Genomic DNA, 24,532 nt, shown 5'->3' with positions numbered 1-24,532 from the left:
TTTTTGACTGATTGGCTGATGAAAGATCACATCTACTCTTAGGGCACCATTTTAACAGTTGTCACTTGCAGGTTAAATTTAACAACAAAAAAACTTGTGGAAAAAGCCTTTTCCAAGAACGGAGCACTGCGCTTCTTCTCTTTCAGTATTCTCAGAGGAGAGAAAATGTAAAAAATAACTGAATTTTCCAGTGAGCATTCGCACTGCGCTTGTCACCTAAGGTTTTTAGAGAAAGAAATCATTGCAACCTTTAAACCCATGTATTACTGCATCCACCGCTTATGAAGTGACCCTGGGGTCTCTAATACACACACTTAAGATACCAAAAGGCACACGACTTCTATTCTAATTTGGGCAGTTTCTCATGCATCTCAAGAGGAGATTCATGAGCACATTCATGAAGAAAATTGCTTTTTTCTCTTTCTATCTTTGACATGCAAGTATTGATATGTCAAAGAAACAGCATGGTGAACATTTGAAGTGTTGGCACCTATCGTACACTTTGTCTACTCGCTGCGGGGTGCAGCTTCGTACTCTTCGTTCTCTTTCTTACTCCTTGCACTCTCCATCTGGATGCTTTCAGATTAACTGTTGAAACGTCCTCTCCCTGAAGGACAGCCCCCACCACCGGGACCTGTTGCTGGTTCAGGTGTTCTACACCTGCTCGCTCTCCTCCCCTCACACCGTGAGTAACCCAGTCCCTTGGCAATGATTCATTTAAACAGCATAAACGCTCTTTTCCGCTAATGAAATCCAATAAATACATATAGTTATTCTTTCATTACCGGAGTCTCTGGCCATCTGAAGATATTTCACTCCGCTGACAGAAATGATGCAAAATCCCCATTTCCTTGAGGCAATAAAGGGAAAGGTGTTCTTTCATAAAACGAAAGGGGATAGCTGCCAGACGCGCCGTTTTGGAGACTCCCGTCTACTGGAAACAGGAGACCCAGCCCTCGAGCCCAGGCTGGCGCTCTGAAGATGCAGACGGCTGGGCTGAAGGACGGTGGCATCGCCATCGAGCAGCTCTGGGAAATTCGGAGCACACCACTTTCTCAACAATTACAGTCTTTATTTCTACTGAAAACCTGCTTAAACAGAGGTTAAGTCTGAAGGTACTGGTTGGTTATGAACTTTTCCTATGAATTTTTACTCTGGTTGCCTAGGGCCAGAGTGCAGCTCCAGCGCCCCGAACACCACCCGAAGCACGCCATGGCCCTCCTGCTGCTGTCAGAGCAGCGGGACAGGCTCTCCCCGGGGTCAGGCATAGTGCCTGGCCAGGAGGGACAGCATGGGCACAGCCGGGACGCGCACCGCTCCTGCCCGGAGTGACAACCAGGAATATCAGCTGGGGGAGCGACCTTCCAAAACACCAGGCTTTGGCCAAACTCTGCTCCCACCGATGACACCATGACCATTCTCCCTGCTTTCTGTGGCAAGAGTTGGGCCAGTGCCTTCCATTACTCCATCCTATACGAGGAGCTTGAAATGTTTCCTGTCATGCAGTCACGCAGTATGCGTGGTACCAGCACTTAAATCCAACTGGAAGGCACGGCCAAATTCTTCTCTGGCTCGTTTAACCTTCCGAATGCCAGAGCTCATCCAGAGGTTTCGATAAAGCCTGTACAGGGCTGTGTCAAACACAATCCTTTCCCATACAACAGATTTTTTCCAGGGTGTATACTGAAGCAGATGAATTTCAAATTCAGTTTCTGTGCCCAACTGTGCAGGTAAAACGTAACTGCCTACAACCAGACACAGCAAGTAACCACAGTCAGGAAGAATTTGTGTTGAAGTTTCTGTAAACATCTGAGGTTCTGTTCTGTGAGGGATTTTCAAACTGTTTCCTTTCATCAGCTATTTCAGAATAAAGTACAGATTACTCTTCATACGGTTTTCACTCTTATCCTGACAGGGATGCACAGGCAAAATGCTTGTGCGCCATAATGGCTCAGGACATTTGACAAAAATATAATAATGTATTTTATGCAAAAAATAAAACTGCAGACCTATAAACATGGTGGATTTTGTTGTTCTCTAATGTTAAGCCTGACCATACTTCTTAAAAAAGATGATGAAAGGGTGCGAAGTAGCTGAGATTAATGGCCTTTCTCCTCCAAAAAGCTTAAAGGTATGGTTTGTATGTGCTCCAACCTCTCTGCGCCGAGACAACCGCTACTTCTGCAAATTCTGCCTCACCAACACATGCAAACAGCTCAACATAATTGGAACAACCTCATATTAACTGCCTTTTAAAGAAAAACCGTTAAGCTATATTCTCTTCAGCCCTAATTACCTTGAAATCACTTTGATGAGAACAAAGTGGCACATTTTTGGTGCTGAGATCACTTAAAATGGGACATGGAAATCAAAAACTGTGTATCCTGAAGGATATCACAGCATTTGCCTGTAATGATTACAATAAATTTTATCATTTTTTATGCTAAGATTTCACATAACCAGTACTACTACTACCTTTTAGTCACTTAATTGTCATTTGTTGTTATCTTAATCGTTACGAAGTGCTCAAATTTGTAAAGTTATCTCAAGGTGTGTAACACAAAAACATGTTCAATATATACCTTCAATAATTTCTTTGTTGTTTGAAAATTTCCAACTTACAGCAAAGCTGGCATTTTATGGCCTGCAGAGCTATAAATCATTTTTAAAATCATGATGATATTACTCAAAACAGATGTGAAAACATATGTTTGCCACGGCTGTATAAACCGCTTACTTGTCATACTTAATAAATGTTGATACTTTTATTTTAACTACATTCCTTCTTAATAACTTTGAAAATCTTTTCCATGGTAAATATATTTTGCCTTAGTAAAAGTAATGGCAGGTTTTGCAAACCAAAGCTCGTTCTGTATACAAATTACACGTGTAATTTTTGCTGAGCAACCCAGCGCAGATCCCACTCTTTGGTGACTGTCCACAGCTGACTGTGAAAATCATTCAACATCTTTGAGGTGCACCAGAGCCCAAACTAATTTTGCACAAGAGAATAATAATAGTATTAGGAACACAGAATCTACACAGGGGTGAGACCAATCACCGAGGAAGAACGGCACTTGCATGAGGTGAGGGAAAGGCCCAGCACACACAGGCTGGGGACTTCCAGAAGCGGAGTACTGGCTCTGTCCTACTGGTGCAGTCCATCCCTTACTGGGCGCTCCTACCCTATAAAACAGAGCTTCCTACAGGAACTGTAATATAGAGCTGTCACACTGCCAAATGCAAAATCAGCTTAGAATTGTTAGATATACAATGTTAGTGTCTCTAAAATTCCACCATTTCTCCCATTATAATGTCGTTTTGGTTCTGGAGCCATGGGATTATTTGAAAATTACATCTTTACACAACAAAAAAGAATAGTTTCCTGTTCTCACGTTTTCAGAGAAATATTTGACTTGTGCAGACCAATGAGAAAGACAGAAACCTTATTCTGTCTTCAAAATGATAATTTAAAATTTCTCATCATTTTGAAGCACTTTTTTCTGATGTGAGTGAATGCCTGAACATTAATTTCATCCTAAAAAATTATCATAAGTGCATGCAGAAGTAACGTATGTGCCAGTATATCACAGAATCACAGAATGGTAAGGGTTGGAAGGGACCTTAAAGATTGTCTGGTTCCAATCCCCTGCCATGAGCAGGGACATCTTCCACCAGCCCAGGGTGCTCAGAGCTCCATCCAACCTGGCCTTGGACACTGCCAGGGAGGGGGCAGCCACAGCTTCTCTGGGCAACCTGGGCCAGGGCGTCACCACCCTCCTGGGGAAGAATTTCTTTCTAATATCTCATCTAAATCTGCCCTCTTTTAGTTTGGAGCCGTTCCCCCTTGTCCTATCCCTACACACCCTTGTGAAAGCCCCTCTCCATCCTTCCCGCAGGCCCCTTCAGGTACTAGCAGCTGCTCTAAGGTCACCCCGCAGCCTTCTCTTCTCCAGGCTGAACAGCCCCAACTCCCTTTTAAACTCAAGTTTAAAAACAACTTGATATAATCAATTGAAGAGAGATAACACTATGCAAAAATGTCAACCAGGAAAGGAATAAGCCTATCCAACTCTAGTCTTCAGGTGAATTAGGGTACACAAAATGTCAGCATCAGAACTTCGTGATTTCGTTACAAGGAACATTCAACGATCACAGAAGCCTGGGAACTGGATTCACAGATGGTGGGGTTTAAATTATTTTCACTCTTTTGGGGATTTCTGAATTGTCTTTTCTGATTCTTAAACTGTACCTTCCTTCATCCGTCCTGAGTGACAGGACTGCTACTACCAATAGCTACATGATTTGCATCTTACAAGCCCATTCGATATTGAACTGTTTTGCTGAAAAATGACTAGATATGGGGCAAGAAACCATGCACAGTTCATCAAAATTAAAATCAACTACGCTGCCAGATTTAGATTAAATAGTCATCTATGTAATCAGTACAGAAGTGTGATTTTTTGATCTTGGGAATGAAAGTATGGTTGATAACTGTTTAGCCGCTGGTGTTGGTCTGTAAATAGGAGGGAAGGATTTAAGCATGATGATCTAGACAGAGAAATATCTCAGAATGGCACAGAAGGACTCTTTGGAGTTCAGGAGCAAAGTGCTGAAACGCCTAGAGAAACCAGTAAATAGAAAACAGCTTCTCCTCCTTTCAAGAAGAGAGAGAGTTGAGTACGAAATACAAACATAAGGAGGAAGTTTCAGGCTCTTCCTACCCATGACTGGATCAGTCACAGAGGTCTAAGGCATAGAGCTGAGCACATAAAATTATGAACCTGCTCAAACAATTTTACATAACTTTGGACCCACAAGGCACATAGAGCCTCCAAACAGCTCATAAAATTGTCTATACCTGCCTTTTTAGTTTTCTCAGAAAATACATGAAAATCACCTCAATATAAATCAGTTCATGTTTTCATTTATGGTAAAATGTTCCTATTTGCAGTAGACCTGTAGGTACATTGAACTGATGTTATCTCCTCTCTTGGTCACTTCCTTCTCTTTCTTTCACACCTTTTTCACCCTGAAACCTTAGCATCTCCCTCAGTATATGCCTTTGCAATATTTTTCCAGTGTTCACTTACCTTCAGCTTTCTTTTATTTCTTTAACTAGATACCATCTTCGTTTTTTTTGCAGGCACACATTTGGTATGGTGCTTTCTGTATGTAATGCCAGAATAAACCGCTCGCCTATTAATATGATTTTGTTGTTGCTGTTGTATTTTCAAGGAAACAAAATGGCTTCTCCTCCCTCGCCGTGCAGCCACAGACGCCGCACGCTCTCCAACGCTGCAGCCCTTCCCCAGGGCTCGCCTGCGCACACCAGTGTCCGCCTTCCCCAGCACCCCACAATCCCCGCGGGGAGCAGCGAGCGGAGGCGGCACCTCCTTGCCTGCAGGACAGTCACTACCGGCCAAACATCGCCTCTCCCTTCCGTGCTAATGGGGTATTATTAGACACAAAAATTGGCTTGTTTCCCTCACCTATATTACCAGCATTAGAGTAGTCTGCACACACAACCCCTGGAGGCAAAGAAACAATACCATGTGACTAATCAAATATTTGCTAGGAATTTCATAAATAATTGAGTCAAAAGACGGGCAAAATATTAGCCTCATACTATATAAACAGAGAGAAGCGAAGATCTGATTGTTTACACTTCCTAAGGAGAACGCCATGTAAATTCACTGGATACATTATTCATTGCAATTAGGCACTTAGCTCTCTTAAATTTATAATATTATGCCACTGCATATGCCGAATACTAGAAAAAGGAATAAAACACACAGCAAGTGTAATTAAATGCCTGAGATGGAAAAGAGTCTGTAATTTTACCTTTCTCCTTTTGTATTTTTTTTAGGCTGGTCCCAGTTTCTTGATCAATGAGTTCTCCTTCCCTGCTGTTGGTCAGCATCGCTAAAAAAAATCAGAGCGCACAGCTATATAACACTGCCAGTAAAAAAATGTCAGAAGAGAGGAAAATATTAAATTGTATTTCCTCTTTGTCAATATTGTTGTATTTTAACATTGATTTATATTATGTAAGTTCTAAAGCAATTGCCCATTTTTACTGTCCATAATCAACCATTTTACTGTCCCAGTTCAGCACTTAGAGCCAAGTAAAATATGCAGCAAAAGCAAATTTGCTCAAGTTGATTAAACAAAGATACCAAGACACAATCCAAATTACTACGGAGATGAATGTGACTTCTTATGAAATGTTGGAATTAACCAATTAGAAAAGTACTTCACAGAAATAATTTTTGGGAAAAATACATTTAAGGATTTAACTATTAGTAATTATCTATAAAGCAGCAAGCTTAATAAGAAATACAGATAGACAGACAGTAACCCAAATTGATAGATGAAATCGAAAAAACAAAATGCTGAAAGAAATTATTTACTTAACACCAGCAAGATCAGTGAGAGGTGTTAAGTTTAGGATTTCAGGATGTCTATTTTCTTTGTTCTTATTTGGTTAAAACACTTCCTTCTCTGCAATTAACCAGTTACAGAATTTAAAGTTATTCCAGTGAGGACACTTGTTAAAAACTTCATCGCCGTATTTTAGAGAAAGCTTTTTTTAAAAAAAAATTGCAAAAGTAAGAATATATTTATATTTATATAGATACAATGTGTATATATGTATCTTCACAACAGTAAGCATTAGACTTCAACACAGAGAAATATCTGGTTCAACATAAATAAAACCTAGTTTTCTTTAAAAAACTTAAAAAACTGTAAAACCCCATTGCTAGAGCCCAGAGCTGGCAGTGTGTGCTACTACTATTAACATACCAAGTTCCGGGTAGCTTTCAAAAGCTACACTGAGGACAGAAGTCCCTCTTTCACTGTTGCTACGGAAGTTACTTTGCTTGCCCTGTGCATTTCCAGCCCTACCTCACACCTGAGAAAGCTGAGGGGAATCTGCTTTCCACTCCCTGCCCTGTGTGTGCAGCCGTTTGGGCCCAGGAGTTCAGGTTTTGCCGACTGGTTTGAATCACAGAGGCATAGGTTGGAAAAGACCTCTAAGATCATCGAGTCCAACCGTCACCCCAACAACACCACGCCTGCCAAACCATGTCCCCAAGTGCCACATCTACACAGGTTTTTGAACCCCTCCAGGGATGGGAACTCCACCACTGCCCTGGGCAGCCTGGTCCAACGCCTGACCACTCTCTCAGTAAAGAAATGTTTCCTAATATCCAACCTAAACCTCCTCTGACGCAACTTGAGGCCATTGCCTCTCGTCCTATCACGATGTTTGCGCAGAGCCAGCTGTGCTGTGCAGTGTCATGGTGCTGCTGCACGGACCAGAGTCAAAACTGCAAAATCCCAGCAAGCAATGGAGCAGTTATCTGGTGGGAGTGGAGTCTATGCTGTCTTCCATGGCCTGCACTGTTCCCATAGTTTAAATCTAGCTCAGCAATGCCTGCCTGGGCTCCAATCACAGCGAAGACAACAGTGCTGATGTACACCAATGTGAAAAGATGTTAACTGACTTGCCCCAGATCCCTCTTGGAAGCACCAAGAATAGGATCTAAACTTCCTCTAGACTGAATTCGCATTTTAAACACATGATCAATAACGCACAGGCTGTGAAAGCTGTGGTGGAGAGACCAAAAAAATCAAAAAGCCCTCAGCCTCGTGGTGATGAGGGAATGTGTGCATGAGGAGGTCTGAGGAACAGAAAAGCCCATCGTATCATCTGAGACTCTTCTGACATACATACAAAGTAAAACGTATCTTGCTATTTTTCAATTCCAGGTGCCTTCAGAGGCGCTTTCTTACCCCAGCATGCAGGAGAACCTGGCTGTACCAGAGAAGAGGTGGTACCTTCTGTGCGTGACTGGATACAGAAGGGCACAGAATGGATCTGAGGTGCTGGCCTCAGCATAGGGAAGAACCTAGTAAAAATAACTATAGTGATGAACCTTCCGGGGTTTTTTTACCAAGTGAGTGCTTTCCTGAGTTTCCCAGCAAAGCAATGTTTGCCTCACCAAACGTCTGAAATTCGTGAGGTCAGTAACTGTAAAAGGGTGTGAGGCTGTGGAGCACTAACCAATTCTGTCTGGTGTGTTGTCCAACTGGGACGGCGAGCTGGACACGCTGCTGCTCTGGTGGGAGGACGTGTGGCTCCCAGGCCGCTGGCTGTCTTCTAGGGATGGAGCTGGAGAAGGGCTGTCTTGAATCCTTTCCTTGAAACAGAAGCAAAACAGAGTCTGTGCAATTTGATTCATGAACTTCACTGAACTTTGATGAAAAAATTAAGTTGGCTAAACCAGCAGTAACAAATGGTCCTTCCAAGATAAACAGTGAACAGAATTCACATCGAAAGAGCACTATAGTCTTCTACAGCCACAGAGAGTACAGACTTCTACGTGCAATGCATTGGGCACAGCTTTTCATCCTTTGTGTCATGACATAACTCACCACCTTTTTTTTCTTGGTAACTTCTTATTTTCGAACATTTTCACACATAGGACCATAACAAATGTTCTTTAGTGTTGTTTCCGCAAACTACTTTTGATCTCCTGATAGTAAAATTGACGTATATGAGTCACATTTCAAATCAACAATTCAGATTTGGACTAAACCGTCACTAAATGCAGTCAACTCTGCGAACTCGCTAGAAGCTGTACCTGAATAAATCACATCATTAACTTCTCAGGTTAGCGCCCAAACTTTAAAAGCTGCGGCACTGGTAAGAACTTCACTTTTGCATGAAAAGCACCACTGGCTAACAAAAATAAGAATGTGCTTGCAAGTTCTTACTTGACAGTAACCTCTAATTTAAATATATATAGTACTTTAGGTAAGGAGAAAAAAAGGGTAAGAAACTGTAAAAGTCCAGCAAATTTCAATTCTGCAGTTCTGTGTATCTGTATCTTGTAGACTGTCAGAAGATGCTGTGGAATTTTCACCCATAAAAATTTTTCGGAACAGGTTAGACAAGTGTGGCAGAAGTAATAATTCACTGTATCCTGAGGAAGAGAAGAGATTATACGGCCACTTGAGATCCATTCCAACCCAGCGATTCCACATGTATAATCTTTTTGAATTAATTCTAAATTCCAGTACCCTTCCTTCCTGTTCCCAGAACCAACAAAAAATGAGAATCTTCTAAAAGCGACAGATCATGGCCTGAGATACTCTAGATATCCTTAAAATCCCTTCAGTCTCATAAATCTTCTGTTACAAGGCCTTGAAGGTGGAGTTCCAGTGGAGAGACCCTAACGAGGAGACGCTTGAATTTAAAGAGTTCCACAAACTGCATCTTTGGAGATGCCCTCAGCCCTGGCAGTCAGCTGTTCCTTGTGGAAACTCAGAACTCAAATATTACTTTTTTTTTTTTTTTTTTTAAATAAAGGGAGATCCTCTTGCCCCCACCTCATTAAAAATCACAATTACAGTGTAATCTGAGGAAGCTGTCTCAAAGGAACCTTGCAATTCTTCTGCCTTTCTAACCTCTTCTCAAAGATTTTTCATTAGGAGTATGCAATCTGGCTACCTGGTGGCAATTTAGCACACGCTTTTGAAAATAAACTCAATAGCATCTGAACTTTTTATGCTGTTTCTGCTAGACAGTATCCTAAATCAATAATGTAGCTTTAGGAAAAGAATGGTAGATTCTGATAGTTTTTCTATTCTAAATAGCTAGCACAACAGCTTCTGTTCACAACCCATCCAGGCAATTCATTAATAACGCTGGCAGCAAGATCGATGTTTTAAGAATGTTCTGTTACCCACTCAAACCGCCTCTCTCAACCACAGCGATCCTCCTGCTCACAGTCACGTTTGAGAACGACGCACAGGGGAAGCGCGACTGGATCCTCCAGTCTCGACCCCCAGCGCCAGGGCCGGCATTTGCCTGTTCCACTCCCAGCAGCTGAGAGCGTAGGGCTGAGTGTGTTTAATGGGATCGTTATTGTACGTGAAGTAACAACCGAGCCTCAGAACCCTGCGACAGATGCGTATCTATTACATAGCTGTTAATCCTCAATGGATCGGTTTCACTCATTGTCTGTTATTTAATGAACATACAATAACTAACAAATCTTAAAGGGAGACTTTTAATTGCAGTATTTGTGAACGCTAATTAAAAATGTTTATTAAGTTTCAACAGATATGAATCTATTCTGTTGAGTCACAAAGTCCTTAAAGTTTTGAAAACTGAATGGTTTTAAACAAACCGCCTTTCAGATTCTGAGCAAAACGAGTCAAAGTCACGGATCCTACAGTGTCCTGGGCTTTCTTCTTCTCAGGCTCCAAGAGTATTTTTAGAGGTTGCCGAGATAAGCGGAAAAGTAAAAGAGAGCTGGGACTTAATCTGTGGATGGGCTGCTTATTAAGTTACTTTTAACAGTCACTTTCTTACCCCAAGAAGTCTTCTGCTAAATAAATGATGAATCATATATATGCAATCCTGAGCTGCTAAATACGATGCGTCTTCTACCTTTGTGTAAATAATAGCTTCCACACAGGTTACTGCTAACAGGCTACAACTCTGACTGTCATTTTATTTGCCTGGATTTCAGTTTTAACCGCCCTCCTTGGCACTATTTCCTCTCTTTTTACCACAAGATTACTCAAATTACAATTAAGATATCACTTTGAAATCATTAGTTTTACAGAAGAGCAGACAGTTTAAGTAAATTTCATTGTCTATTGCAACCATGAAAATGAATAGCCAAGGAGAGGACATGCCAACTGTTCTGCAAAAAAAACCATGAACAAATACGACTATGAATTAACACTTAGATATCACACAACAGCCATATATGTCATCTTAAATGGGAGTTATCTGAGTCATTCAGAAGCTGATGATTTGGAAAAGCAAAGGATTTGAGCTCCTTCTGGTAACTGCATTTCCCATTGCCTCTTGCTATAAAACAATCTCTGCTTCAAGTAATTTGCCTTCAAACTCAGGGTCTTGGTTTGAAATGTTCAGGCAGAAATAAAAGTGTCAAATAATAATGTCGTTCTTAATCACACAGTGAATCACTTTCTAAGAGAATTAGTTGATTATGTCATCTAACGTCTTACCAGTTACAAAAATTTACATAAACAGGGAAGATACACTTTTCCCTGTAAGCAACAAAGGAGCTGAAATTTTCTCTATATCGTATGTACTACAAATGAGGATAAAGTATCATCGTGTAAGACTGCATATGGATGGAGAAATTGCCTATTTCTAAATGTTTGTGTGGAAATGTAATGCTGAATTTCCCCTACCACAATGAATAACACTATGAACAGACTCCTTTTGCAAGTAAACAGATCCATTTTTCAGTCCCGTAATCAGTATGCATCTATTTAGCTACTTAACAGCAATGTGCTCTGGTTCATTAGGTAGCTACTGTTGTGTCTCAGCCTAGTTAAAATTTCACAGCAAGTTAATCTATTTTATTACAAATGAGAACAGAAGTGATAATGTACCCACCATTTTCCAAACACAGGGTTAACAGTATTTGTAACAAATCAGTGAGGGCATTTAAATAAGAAAATTGCAAATCTAAAACCCTAACATTTTTTTATACATTGATGACTTCATTTCTTTTTTTGTCATCTATGTATTTTACATCCTTGTTTCTTTTCTTATATTTTGATTTTTATCCTCTTGAGAATAGCTCAGTTCCTGCCGGCGCACTGCTGTGCAGCCTGGGTCTACAGTAGGTATGCTCACAGTAACAAAGAAGCATTTCTAAATAAAGTCATAATTTCTCCATTTGTGTTTCTTCCTATTTCATAAATTTGCAAGATTCATATTTCAGGTTATAATGTAATGAATTATATATATAAAATTCACAGATTGTGAGAATTTGACGAAAAATGAAAACATCTTTCAAGGTCTTACCTATTTATCTAACTATAGCACCTACTTTATCTTATCTTTTCTCTTCCCTTTACAGAGCTGTAACATAAATTCTCAAAAAAGACTTTTGCAGTATTTAATCCTTTTGAAGGGTAATATATTTCTGTCTCACTAAAGATCAGTGTCTTGCTCTGGCTCAGAAAATGTAGCTACAAAGCTTGACATTGTTAATTTTAGTTGTGATTTAGGTTAACAGCACTGAAGTCATCAACTCACCCAATTGCCAGATACATCCTTGATTTCACCTCAATATTCCTTTTCTATCCCCTGTGAGGTAGTATTCCACACAAACAATATGAAACACTACATATCAGCAGCATCCACACTAGTTTTATTTGAAATATATATGAACAGCTTACCTATTTTTGACATAATCATCTTGACCTTAATTCTTTCCCTCTGATTTTTTATATAGTATTGATCTTCATTTTGTGTCAAGGGTTTAGAGAAATGATGCTGCTAGATTTTCCTGTATTTTTCTCTATTCTTAGTTCTAATGTAGCTGTAATTACTCTTCCAAATGTTAATCTATTAATGAGTTCCTAGAGGATTTAATGGCATTTCACTGCTGACAAGCAGGTTTTGGAAGTTTGTCTGAGTCCTAGATATTTTATTCAGACATTTATCTTGATATTTCATATTTAATCGAGGTGCTGCTTCTGTACTCTACAGGGCTCTGCAGTGGCAGGAGAGCTGGAATTCACCAGACCTCACTAACGAAATGGAGAGGAAGGAAAAATGGGGATTCTACTGCCTTTTCATCTATTGTAACAAAGATTTAGAGCTGGTGACCATGTTCGAAAAACAGAGAGTTCATAGGCTCTGGCAGAACAAATTTTCCAACGTTAATTTGCACAGTAGTGCCTCACTGGAATGTTTACTGTGCCACACCTTGATCTCCCAGGGCTTGCCAAATGACCATTCAGATTCTCAAAATGGGCTACACAGGTAAAAAAAAATAAAAATAAAAAAAAAATCAAAAAAAAATCTAGAGTTCCATTTCTGTGGAGGGTTCTGTGAAGCCAGGAGCCATCAGCCAGCAGGCTGGCTGCAGACCTCCTCACCTCCTAGCCAAAACTGCCACAATTTCATGCCTGTGCCATCACTGCTCCTATCTCCCTCGCTGAACTCCATCCTCAACAAGAGAAAAGAATAAGAAAAGTTAACATAACTTCAGTTAGCAAAGAATTCAATTGCTAACATTTTTTTTTAGTTAACAGTAAGACACATAGTTCTTTCCAATTGACCTTAGTTGACACCATTTGAGTTCTAATAACAAGTACATTTATAATGGAGTTCTAAAGTTTACAGTCCTTAACTAATGCGGTAGCGAGAAAAGCAATACATAATTGGCATTTAGGCTTTTCAAAGGGAAAGAATAACCCTGACACAATAGGCAGGAGCTGTGCTAAATCTGAAATGCTGCCGGACAGTGGCCAACAAGAAATACAACGGTTGCAGTTACTGTTTTTGGGCAGGAGAACAGTGGCTAGGTTTAAATTTTGAATCATCTCGGTCTGGAAATGGGCACACGCAAGGACCATGGATGACCTGTTGGTCTTCTGCGCTACTCACATTATCTCCAACTGCTGTAAGAACTAGAGATGAACAAGGTAAACAGCTGGTCTAAAAACGAACATAGGATCTGTATGTCTGAAAGCCAGCTGGATCCCATTCATCTTTTGCAGAGTATTGGGAAGTCATTCACTCAAAATACGTACTTTGCCATTTAAAACGCAATTTTTTTCAGTGCATACATATAGTTGTTTCGTTTGTAGTCAACTGGCAACTATTTTCCCACCAAATATAAGAAATCACAAAAACTCTTCTACGTTTACTGATTTTTAATACCAGATGTTCACTTGCTAATTCCATTACCTCGTGACTACTTCCTATCAATTCATTAATTGCCAGCTGCTCAGCCAAACAAGACCGCAGCTAACCCGATGGTATTGGTAAACAGCCAGACAAGAGCCTCCTTCTTCACCACTTCTTAAATTAGCAGTCACTGCGAAAACTACGGCAACCCTCACACGTATATTAAGATATCAGCCTTACATTTTACTTTGAATCTGAACGTATGTTGAGGAAAATTGGAAAGGATCTTGCAGTGGGAACTTTCTACTTGTACCCCTCCTACGAACTGTTTCACCCAGTGCTGCTACCGCACGAAGGCGAGGCACTCTCAGGACTAACGGTGATAACGCTAGGTCTAATCTACGTTATAGCTGTATCAGTTAAGTACAAATGCAAATGACTAAGCCAACACTAAAAAGATCTGAGCCAGAACTAAAAGCTACTATGTGCTTGGCCTAATAATATTCCTTTGCAAGCTTTGCAAAGAAGAGATGTACTTGCTTCTTACATTGTTTTGTTTTTCCACTTGTACATTTAAAACAACTATTTGTTGCTTATTCTTTAACCTAGTAGCTCGGTGTCTCAGGGTTACCAAGCCAGGCATCTTGGCACTGCAGGGAGAGGGCCATGCCTCCCTCTGACCGAGGAGAGACGAGGGGTCCTTAATGCCATTTGCAGGGACCTGGACATCTCCCAGCATAGCAGTTTCTCTGTATCAGCGAATAGAACGACACAAAACTGCACACTCACTGCTCCTTTGCTACCGATACAGCCACAAAAATCAGCCTAAGCAGCAAAGTTAAACTACTCCGTCTCACATGACTCTCCTCTAACACATTCTAGTACCCAGTCCTCCATAAGCTGCCAGCAATGAGCGTGCTATGACAGAATAAATCTAATAATAAGTAAAATAACATAAATTTTATGGAAGTTTTATTTTGCAAATCTTGTAATATTCTGAGAACAATTCAGAATCAATTTAGTGCACAGAGATATGAAATTAAGTGTTACAAATTCTGTAATGAGAAATGTTTTTATACTGAGAAGAATTGTTTCAGAGTATTCTGAGATGGCTACATTTTTCTGGCTGTCAGGTAAATATTATGAATGTGAGTTGTACAGCACAGAAAATAGCACCTCTCAGCAATAATTACACAGCCCATCTGTATTCTCTTTAGGGAACCTAAAATCATGTCATATACATCCTTTACAAATGCTTTAACAATCCCACAAAACAAGGAGAACAACAGAACACAAAGAAAAGGAGACTCCAAAATCTCTACTGCACGTCTAGATCACACATGTACAAATCATGCTTTGTTCTGTTTATCAGTAGACCAAAATATTCAGACGGAGAATGTGTAAGGTTGATGTGAAATACAAGATTTCGGTATCCCTAACAAAACACTGCATTTCACCTAAAATGTCCTTTTTTTCCCCAATTCATTTCAACTTTTCTCTGGGTTTTCCAGCTGCGTTCAACAAATGTGCCACTCATTCCTAGCTGGGACCTGGATAAGAGCAGAAAAAACAAGAGAAAAGTAGGAATGCAACAAACACGAGGGAATGACAACAGAAGAAAAATGGACTGCAGGAAACCAATTTGTAGAAATACTCCTACTCAGGAGAAGCACATCGCTCAGCTCGGAAGAGGCTGCTGGAGAGCCAGAAGGAAAGGGAGAGAGAACGACAAGAAGGAGGAGCGATGGAGGAGGAAGGGCGAGACATGAGCAAGAGGAGCAAGGGAAGTGCAAAGCATGTGGGATGAATGGAACAAGAAGCAAGGAAAAACAGGAAGAAAATGGTAAAAGAGCCTCTCAAATTGCTAGGATCATATTTTGCCTCCTGACTGTCAGTATGCTCTTGACATTTAACGCTAAAGAGAGCGGCTTAAGGCTCCTGGTTTGGACTCGGTCCCCACAGCTGGAAGCCCACCCTCACCACAGTAGCTCCCACCAGCCCGTCTCCAAGGACACCTGGGAAGCGGCCGTTCAGTGAACACGCAGACGCTCGTGCAGCCACAGCTCCGACGCTTGGCTCTTGCCAGCCCTCCTAACCCCAAACCTCCCGCCCGCAGGCTGACATTGTGTAAGCTAATACGGTTTTTAGCCATGTAGGTCCCTTATCTGGCTTAATCTGTATAAACCAAGACTTTAGGCTTGATGGCACTACCTTAACACTCTGATGCCGTTATCGTACACGGCTTGAGGGTCTGCAGCTTGAGGTCTCCTTCCGCTACGCACAGAGTACTGTTCTATGGGCATGGTCTGATTCTGAGGTTCAACAGCACCGACAATGAACACAAGATGCTGTGACATCTCTTCATGCATTTACCATCCGCGTTATGAGCTGTGAGGTCTCAGCTCCTCTGGACCCAATTTAATTGAAATGATCTGTCAAGATTTAAGCGTGCTTTTAGCATTCTATTCAGTTTGTGTTCTCAGCATACATCTTAATGGCTCCTTTATGATAAACTGTACAATATGCTGTGAACGCATATTAATAGTCATGTTCATTTGTTACATAATCAGCCATATTCATTACAGGTCCACTGTAAAATACAAATCTTCATGCTGTGTAGTTACTGCTCTCTGGAGTTGAGCTGTTCTACAAACTCCAGTGAAAAATCCTTTCTCTTTCGTATAAAGGGCCCATTCAAACTTCGCTCCTGAAGACCTGAAAGTATCGTCACTGAGTAGATTTGTCTGAGTTTCAGGAACAAAATTATTGCATGACAGTAAACTACTATAGTTATTCAGTATTGTTTCTAGCCTACACCATGATTCCAGTGTACTTCAGCTAGTTCCACCCCAGACCGCCCCTCAAGGCCAGGCTGGCAAAGCATTTTACACCTAGGCCGGGAACCGGACCGCAAAGTTCATCCAGCTGGAGAATATCTCTGGAAAGAAAGAACTAACAGGAGAGAAGATGCAAGGGGGAGAAGAGGGAGGGTGGTGAAGTCAGTGTCGCCGTCCAGTTTTGGTTTTGCCATACGAGACCCTCGGTGACACAGATTCTCCACAACCACCTGAGCCAAGCTGCCAACGGAGCAAGCTCTTTCAGATGCGCCGTCAGTCCCTGAAAGGCTGGATTTATTACCCGGGCGCTGTCAGAACCGCAGCTCCAGCACTGCTAGCGGGTGCTGCTATAATCACATCCGATCATATTACAGATGGCTAAGGAGGTTTTGTGAGCCTGGCCATTGTGACTGCCTAATTTATAGCGTTCCTGTCAGGAAGAAATCAAGTTTCATAGTTATGACATTTCTTTCTGGAGCACTAAATGTTAACTTTGCTGATCATGCATATCTTGGTAGAACAGCTTACTTCTAAATGGCAAACGTGATATAAAAAGCCCAATGACTTCATTCAAAACCTTTACAAAGCAGCTGATTCTCACACCTATAGAAAACAGGCCGAGTGGTATTTTAGTCATCAGAATACAGAAATAGATACACACTTAATATATTCGATTCATTTCTCCCATTTTAAGTAACATCATGATGCTGGCATTGCAGTTTATCTAAAACTAGTCATTTTTTGTACTTACTAAATGCATTGAAATAATGTCATTTAATAAAAGTAATACTGCTGACAGGTAACAGCAGCAGCCATGCTCTTCTTTTACCTGTTTCGTTTGGTACAAGGATTTCATCTTAATTGATCGTCATTCAGAGACAGATCACTGTACAGAAGAGAACGAAATGACAAAAGGAGCCTCACTTTCTCTGTAATAAAACTCATCTACAGTTTCAGCACTCAACACAAAAGAGAACGATGCAGCATCACTTGACAGGTGAGAGTAGCGCAGCGATGGATGCACACTCTTCCTCTGGCACATTAGCTCCTGGCGTATTTTCCTCTACATCATGTAGAGCAAATAATTCCCACTAGAGTGCTGCTGAGACCTACTGTTGCTGTGGAGATATTTTGTATCCTCTAGTGCAGGTGCTGGGGAAAAAACAGCTGTAAATAAGTAACCAGCATCAGCAAGGGCCTGTTAAAGAGCATCCTTAAACCTAACTGCTTGCAAAAACTGTAGTTTATATTACAGAGAACTACCATTGTTTACAAATACATATTTAATCTTCATTTTGACATACTGATAGCATTTCAAATATAATCAAAGCTGTATTTAAGTTATGGTTTTCTCAAGAGGTCTCTGGAACCATTAAAGAAAAGGATACCAAGTGAAATGCGTGGAATCTCAGTTTCTAACCATTGAGCGACTTGCATTACCTAATGGACAGCTGGACATCAGAGATACCATGTTTCCACCACCCACTCAACAGCTGGGCAGATACACGGATGACCAGCATAAGTTTTTATAGATCTTAATCCTAGATAGCCTCCAGCTGGGGAACACCCCTCCTGAACTTTGCCAGCCTCCCAGAATCCAAGAAACCAAAATGTAAAAAAAAAAAAAAAAAAATCAAAGTATTAAGAACAACATTCACCCTAATTGGGAAGTAGACTCTGGGCAGAGATGAAAAACAACTGGAGGCAACTCTGGAGACGCTCAGGGCCAAGACGATGATCAGAAGAAAAATGAAGATCTCCAGAACCTCAGAAACAGAGGCACATACTATTTTATGCTACTGTAACGTGACAAAGAGAGACTGGCTTTCTTCCTTGAAAGTATGCTGATATCAACAAATACAAGTATGAAAATAAACACATGTTTGTGTACTACTAATTTCTTTCCCTGCTAATGTAGAAACAAAATTTCCTGCAGTGGCAAGCTGAGACAATAAAAAGTACAACAAAATCCTAACATTTATTCTCACAATTGGCCTGTAATATTGGCAACAGCAACTTTCTCCATAATAAAATATCAATATTTTATAATTAAGATGTTGTACAATAAAGATACGAGAGATTAAGTTCAGAAAATCAGTGCAAGTTATTAGAATAAAGCAACTCGGAACTCTCAGATTCCAGAATGATGTGGATACTTGAGTGAAAATGAGCATAAATATCAGAACAGAGACACATACTTTCCAGAACAGTTAGCTCTATAGACTAAATATACTTAAAAACTAAGAAAAATAGACTAAAACAACTACCTTTCAAAGCTGACAAAACTTTGTCAACAACAAACATGCATGTGCAGGCAAATACACACAAAAGTTAGATTGATAAAACCTTTCCTTTTTGCTTAATAGAAAGAGCACGCGGTGTGTTTTAGAGAACCCCACAGCACCAGCCCTTCACACCCTGCTCCTGCCCCTGTCTACGTTGAAAACTTCTCAACATATTTTTCAGTGTGTAGCAGGACTTTGCCTCTCAACACAGGCATGAAGTTTTCCTAACAAGGTGTCTGGAAGAGACTATCGGATGCCTTTCAAAAGTATAAACGTGTTCTACCCAGCCAGAAGGAAATCTAGGTGTGGCTACCAGGGCCTATACTCCCTACGGTACTTCTGACGATTTTCTCTGCTATTAACCTGTTCTAGAACTGCGCCGCACCACAGTTCCTGCTATGGTCTATAGCATTTTCTTTGTAGTGTAACATTAAGTTTGAGTTTCAACAATATTTTAGAAGAGCTTTTGAGCTTTAACAGATGCGGCACTGCTTATCCCCTAGCCTCTAGTGAGTGTTCGTATCTGTTTTTAATTACATTACAGAATTGTAGACAGAGCAGAGCATCTTCCCTTCTTGACTGCACCCGTGGGTATTCCCTCAGAGCGAAGCCCTGGCAGGAGCAGCAGACCAGGTGTGCTGTACACCTGCTATAAGCTCACCGTCTCTTAGTTATCTGCCTTAAGAAAGTCACTGTAAATGTCTCTGTTACCCACAAAAAGATGTTTTTTCTAAGTCTCACAGATGACTTACCTTTATCACAGAGGCCCCTGCCCGGGAAAGCGGACTGTGCATTTGGGCTGCTGCAGCCATGTTAGCTATCGTATTGAGGTGGTTCATCTGATTCATTGCCATCGCAACCGAAGCGGGAGGTAGGCTGACGGGAAGCAGAGGGTGGGGCATCATCATGAACGGCAGGTCTATCCCTAGAAGAGAGCACGAGCAGGTTGTATGTGTCAGTCCCTCCTTTTATACCCCAACACCCTCATTTTTAGAATCTATATTCTACTAGAACATTGACTAGTCAAACTCCGTATTATTCTGTGTTCATAATTTCGATGTTACAGAGGGAATAATTGTCTTTGTATTCCAGAAAAGACTGTATGGTTTTTATTAGGGAAAGAAACACACAGCTGCAAAGTAACACAATATTAGCAAAATTAATATACAACAGTGCATAAGTTCAACAATCTCTTTATTAACAGCAATAAAGAAAAAAATACAAAACATGCTCCAATACATCAGATAAGTATTTATTAATAATTTTATCTGACAATATACTCCTACCAAGCCCTTTTACTCTTCTTAGTTCACATACACAGCAATCTGAGACTAGCTTTTTATATTCGGACTATTTCTGGAACAAAGGAAGCTGTGGGTTGGACTCCAGACACTCCCGAACTACCCTACAGCAGGTCTGTGAATGGGAACAGTTCATGAGAGGTTAAAATTGTTGCCAGAGGTTTTAATTTCCAAAAAGTCACTTTAAAGTGTCCTTTGCTAAGGATATAATACAATTTAAGATGGTATGAAATTCCTTTGGACCAACTTGCAGATCTTGACATTGCCAAAAAGGTGATGTTACTGCGAGCAAGAATTGGATTCTCGCGTTTCATTAATATCTATTTCAGCACGTGGATCACTTGTTGTATTTAGCAATGACTACAATGGGAAGCAAGACCAAGACACCAATTCGCTGAAAAAACTGTTTCCAGTTATGCTGCATTTAAGAATTCTTTAGAGAGACCACCTGAAGATAGCTACCTCTGAGCATCCAAAATTATTTTTTCAGAAAAAATTAGACTCATTCTGCCAGACAAAACATCTTATCACTTTTCTAAATGCAACTTAGATTGGGAATTCTCATTAAAAAATTCAGATACGAGTAGTAAATAACACTATCATATAGCTAGTCATAACCATATGCTATTCACATAAATTATTTCTAAAAGTTTTTTAACTTTTGGCTCTGTCTTAAGTATTTTCAATGAGAAGGCCAGTCACCACTGTGGTGTACAACAGAACCTGCAATAAAAAATATCACTGACTGATATAGCTCATGTTCTTCCAATACAATTTGACTACAGCAACATAAAAACACCACTGCGCCCACCACAAAGGGCAGAATTGTATATATTCTGAGCTCCCACACTGTTTCTGTTCAGCTTGAGTATATCTTGATCAACCGCTGTGATGTCTGATGATTCACTATATATTTTATATACTGATCCACACCAATATTAATTATGATAGGTAATAAGCAAAGCTCACATACGTCTCCCTTCACAGTGACAACCCCCTTCAGCGCTCGCATCCCTAAGCCTTTGTTCCCCTGCTTATCTCCCTTAACAGCCCAGCAATCTTTCCTCATACTCCAGAGTTCCAAAACTCCCAGACACCATCTGGCCACACTGAGTTGTATGTCTACTTAAAGTCCAATTGACATGCAAACTAAATGCAAACTACAAACAGAATTTAACAGCACATCACCAGTTTTAAGACACAATCCGTCAAACTTTTCAGAGGACTATGAAGAAAATATATCCTACTCTTGCAAATCACTGGACATAATGTCTGACATTCCATAAACCCTTTAATAGCCTATAGACATTTGCCTACTACAAAATCTACTGGAAAATATCTTTAAAGTTTTCTTTAACAGCAAAGAACACAATATCCCCGTATGTAAAATATATACAGGTATTGAATTATGCAAGAATATAAAATGAAAAGATAAACTACAGTGAATTTGAGTCCTATGATCCAGTGATTCTTAACTACTGACACTTAACCCAAAATGCTCCTGTCCGTACCTTCCCACGTACAAAGCAGACCTGTACTGTAGCAGCCATTTCAATAGCTTTAATTTGTTCAAGGCTGGGGCCCTACACAGGTAGCAAGGAACTATCTGCTCCTAAAATTGTGTAATGAGCCAGCAACGTCATTCATCCATTAAAACTAACAACAGAAATCAACTTTCAAAACCTTCAGGATGAAGAGCTTAAACAAATAACCAAAATTCAGAAACAGTGAGATTTTCATTATTCATCCATCATGATCTGCTAGAACTAACTTTACTGCTCACTAATTTTTAAAATATTAATCTTAAACATCTTTCTTGGAATAACTCTTCCTTCCCTTCCTCCCCTCTTTGGATGCAAAGGAGAAGGGGAAGCGCTGGCTTCCCACCTTCCCCCTTCCTAAGGGAAGGAAAAGAGACGGGTTTGAAGGGAGCTTTAAGTTCCAAATCCAAACTTTATCTGTGTCACTTTATTCCAGTTGCTTTCAATAGCTGGGTTCAGTGGACGACCTTGCCCACACCTTGAAGGTACAAGGCAAAATAACGCAGAGGGATTGCTTCTGCTCGCTTTTAACTAGACATTTTGCATTTATTCCTGGCTCTCATTTTTATTTGCTGGCCAGCATTTTCACCTGGAAGAGAATTTTCTCATATAGCTAAAATTTTCCGCAACTTTCTGGTTATTTTTCCCTTCAGCCCAGGCCATGGAAATGCCAGCTGAGGACTGGCCGTCCCTACCCCAGCCGTGGGTGACCATCCACGGAGGGCAGCCGCATCCCAGCGGGCAGCTCGGACGCGAGGTGCAGCAGATGCAGGAGGCCTGACCCTCCTGTCGCTCATCTGTCTCCCACCCATCTCCCAGCCTCCCCGCAGGGCTCCGTATACTTTTTTCTCCCCGTAAGAGCCCAGTACGTACTGTTGGTGAGCAGGTGATTCTGCTGGAGAGGACTGAGCGGGTGCGCGCTTCCAAGGCTTGACTGCCCTGACAGCGTGGGATGCCCAATGCTGTGCTGCGATCCTGTTGTAATGGGAGACTGAAGCTTGTCTTTATCCCAGGAGGATTCACTCCCACCTGCAGAACAGGGTGCAAACAAACCGTAAATGGCATATACTTTCCTTTAAAACGTATTTTGCTTCGTTAGCAACGAGTTAATACTCTTTACCACAGCTAAGCACTTAGCACAAACACAGCACCTGAAACCTACACCTGATTTTTTTTTAATAAATTAGTAATTGTGCATCAGGCAAAAACTGGGATTAGAAACTTTCAGCATCACCAACCTTCATAACACTAGTTTCTGGAAACAGAAAAAGCTAAATGCTTAAGGATAAAATCATCCAAGCAAACATCAGTCACTATTAGGTAAACAAGGCTGAAAGGGAACATGTGAGACCTTGCAGCCCCATCTCCTGCTACCCCTGGGCATCCGGCCACCCACTCCCTGCCAGAGACGGAGCAGCGTCCGTCCTCGGGCTCGGCAGGTCTCTCACCGCCGTTCACCTTACTGGAGCGTCGCTCCGCTATGCGCTCCCTCCAGTGCTCACCGGCATTCTAACTTAAACCTACCCCCGACCAGGTTACCGCTGTTTATCCTGCTGCCGTGCTATTCCTGAAATTTAATCGCTTTTCCTCCGCTGCTGGGTTTGATCCTGGGCATGTCCTAAGTGAAACACTTCACTGCTGGGTTAAACAAGCCCGGCATTAGGTTGGGCTTGGAAATCATCCGTATTCAGGAATTTAAAGAGTCCAGATGTCCATCATGCACAGTAATGACCGTCTGCAACAGAAGCCCAGTAGAACAAGCTAGGCACTCGCGTTTGGTCTAGAGTACCCATACGGTCTTCTGAAGAGAGGGTGCTCTGCAGCAGTTCTACAGATTGTGGTTTGCTTGAGAATTACACTTACACACTTGAATACCAAGAAGTTCCTTTTAAACAGCAGTTCAGTAGGTCCTGTTAGTGAAATCTAAATACATCTGGGCCACAAACCAAACCATCTTAAAAACAGTTAGATTGAACATTTCTAGAATAAACAGGTATTTGAAGTGCATTCCCTTCTCAGGTCCACCCACATTTTCAATTAGATTATAGACTGTTACGAAAATGTGTAACTGCAGTATTGACTTTGTTTTGAATATAAGAGCAAGAATTTCAATTAGAATAAGTAAACAGATTACTGCGATGCAGCAGAGGCAGCGAGCAAAAAACATTTTAATTGAAAATGAAAGTAACAGAAAAATTCCATTCTTTACGACAACACTTAGCTAATAAACATGATTAATACTGCTAAATGAAAAAGTTTGAAAGATCAATGATTGAGAAAAAAAAAAATCACTCCATCATTTTAGCACTGTGTCCAAGTATAAATTACCTTCCTATAAAAGATTTGTAATTTGTAAAAGGACGAGCAATACATTCACAAAGAACGATACAGTAAATTACGCCATGTGATATAATATAACATGGCATAGTGCAGCAATTAGAAGAACTACTACAGTTACGGCTTTGTCAGCATCTTTGTTATTTAATATACTGAATATCAGCTCTTCCAAATAACATTTGGCTGATATTTGGTACAGAAGTTGTTCATTCTGACTAGTGCCAAACAGAGGCGGTATTATTTGATAAAGTATTTCTCAAGTTAAATGTGCAATTTAAAAAAGATTTTCTGAGGAAATGATTAGCATTTGATTTTACCAAATGAGTTTTATTTTTCTTCCTATGCTTTTTCAGTAGATTTAACATTTACACATTACTCTTCTTCAAAAAACACTTATGACATGTACCTCAGCATGATTTTTTTGCTTAGGAATAGATGTAGCACATGTAACTTCATGTATCAGAGCAGCGGCCAGGAAAACTGCACACACGACAGTTTGTCAGAGATTTCTGAATTAAAAGAAAAAACT

General features: G+C 40.7%; 1 protein-coding gene across 3 annotated transcripts in view; it reads right to left on the bottom strand.

Annotated features, from left to right (window-relative positions):
- DACH2 (dachshund family transcription factor 2) overlaps positions 1-24,532 on the bottom strand; it is a 315,305-nt gene that overhangs the window by 50,526 nt on the left and 240,247 nt on the right. For all 3 annotated transcript variants that reach the window (XM_075435512.1, XM_075435511.1, XM_075435513.1), the window contains exons 4-7: positions 22,540-22,695; positions 19,577-19,749; positions 8,072-8,207; positions 5,845-5,925 (exon numbers count right to left, since the gene is read on the bottom strand). In XM_075435512.1, the coding sequence (XP_075291627.1) occupies positions 5,845-5,925; positions 8,072-8,207; positions 19,577-19,749; positions 22,540-22,695 (546 nt within the window). The remainder of the gene's footprint in view (positions 1-5,844; positions 5,926-8,071; positions 8,208-19,576; positions 19,750-22,539; positions 22,696-24,532) is intronic.

Source organism: Opisthocomus hoazin, chromosome 14, assembly GCF_030867145.1.
Source record: "Opisthocomus hoazin isolate bOpiHoa1 chromosome 14, bOpiHoa1.hap1, whole genome shotgun sequence".
In the NCBI taxonomy this organism is placed as follows: domain Eukaryota; kingdom Metazoa; phylum Chordata; class Aves; order Opisthocomiformes; family Opisthocomidae; genus Opisthocomus; species Opisthocomus hoazin.
Note: the sequence above shows the minus strand (reverse complement) of the source record. Positions and strands in the feature narration are given on the sequence as shown.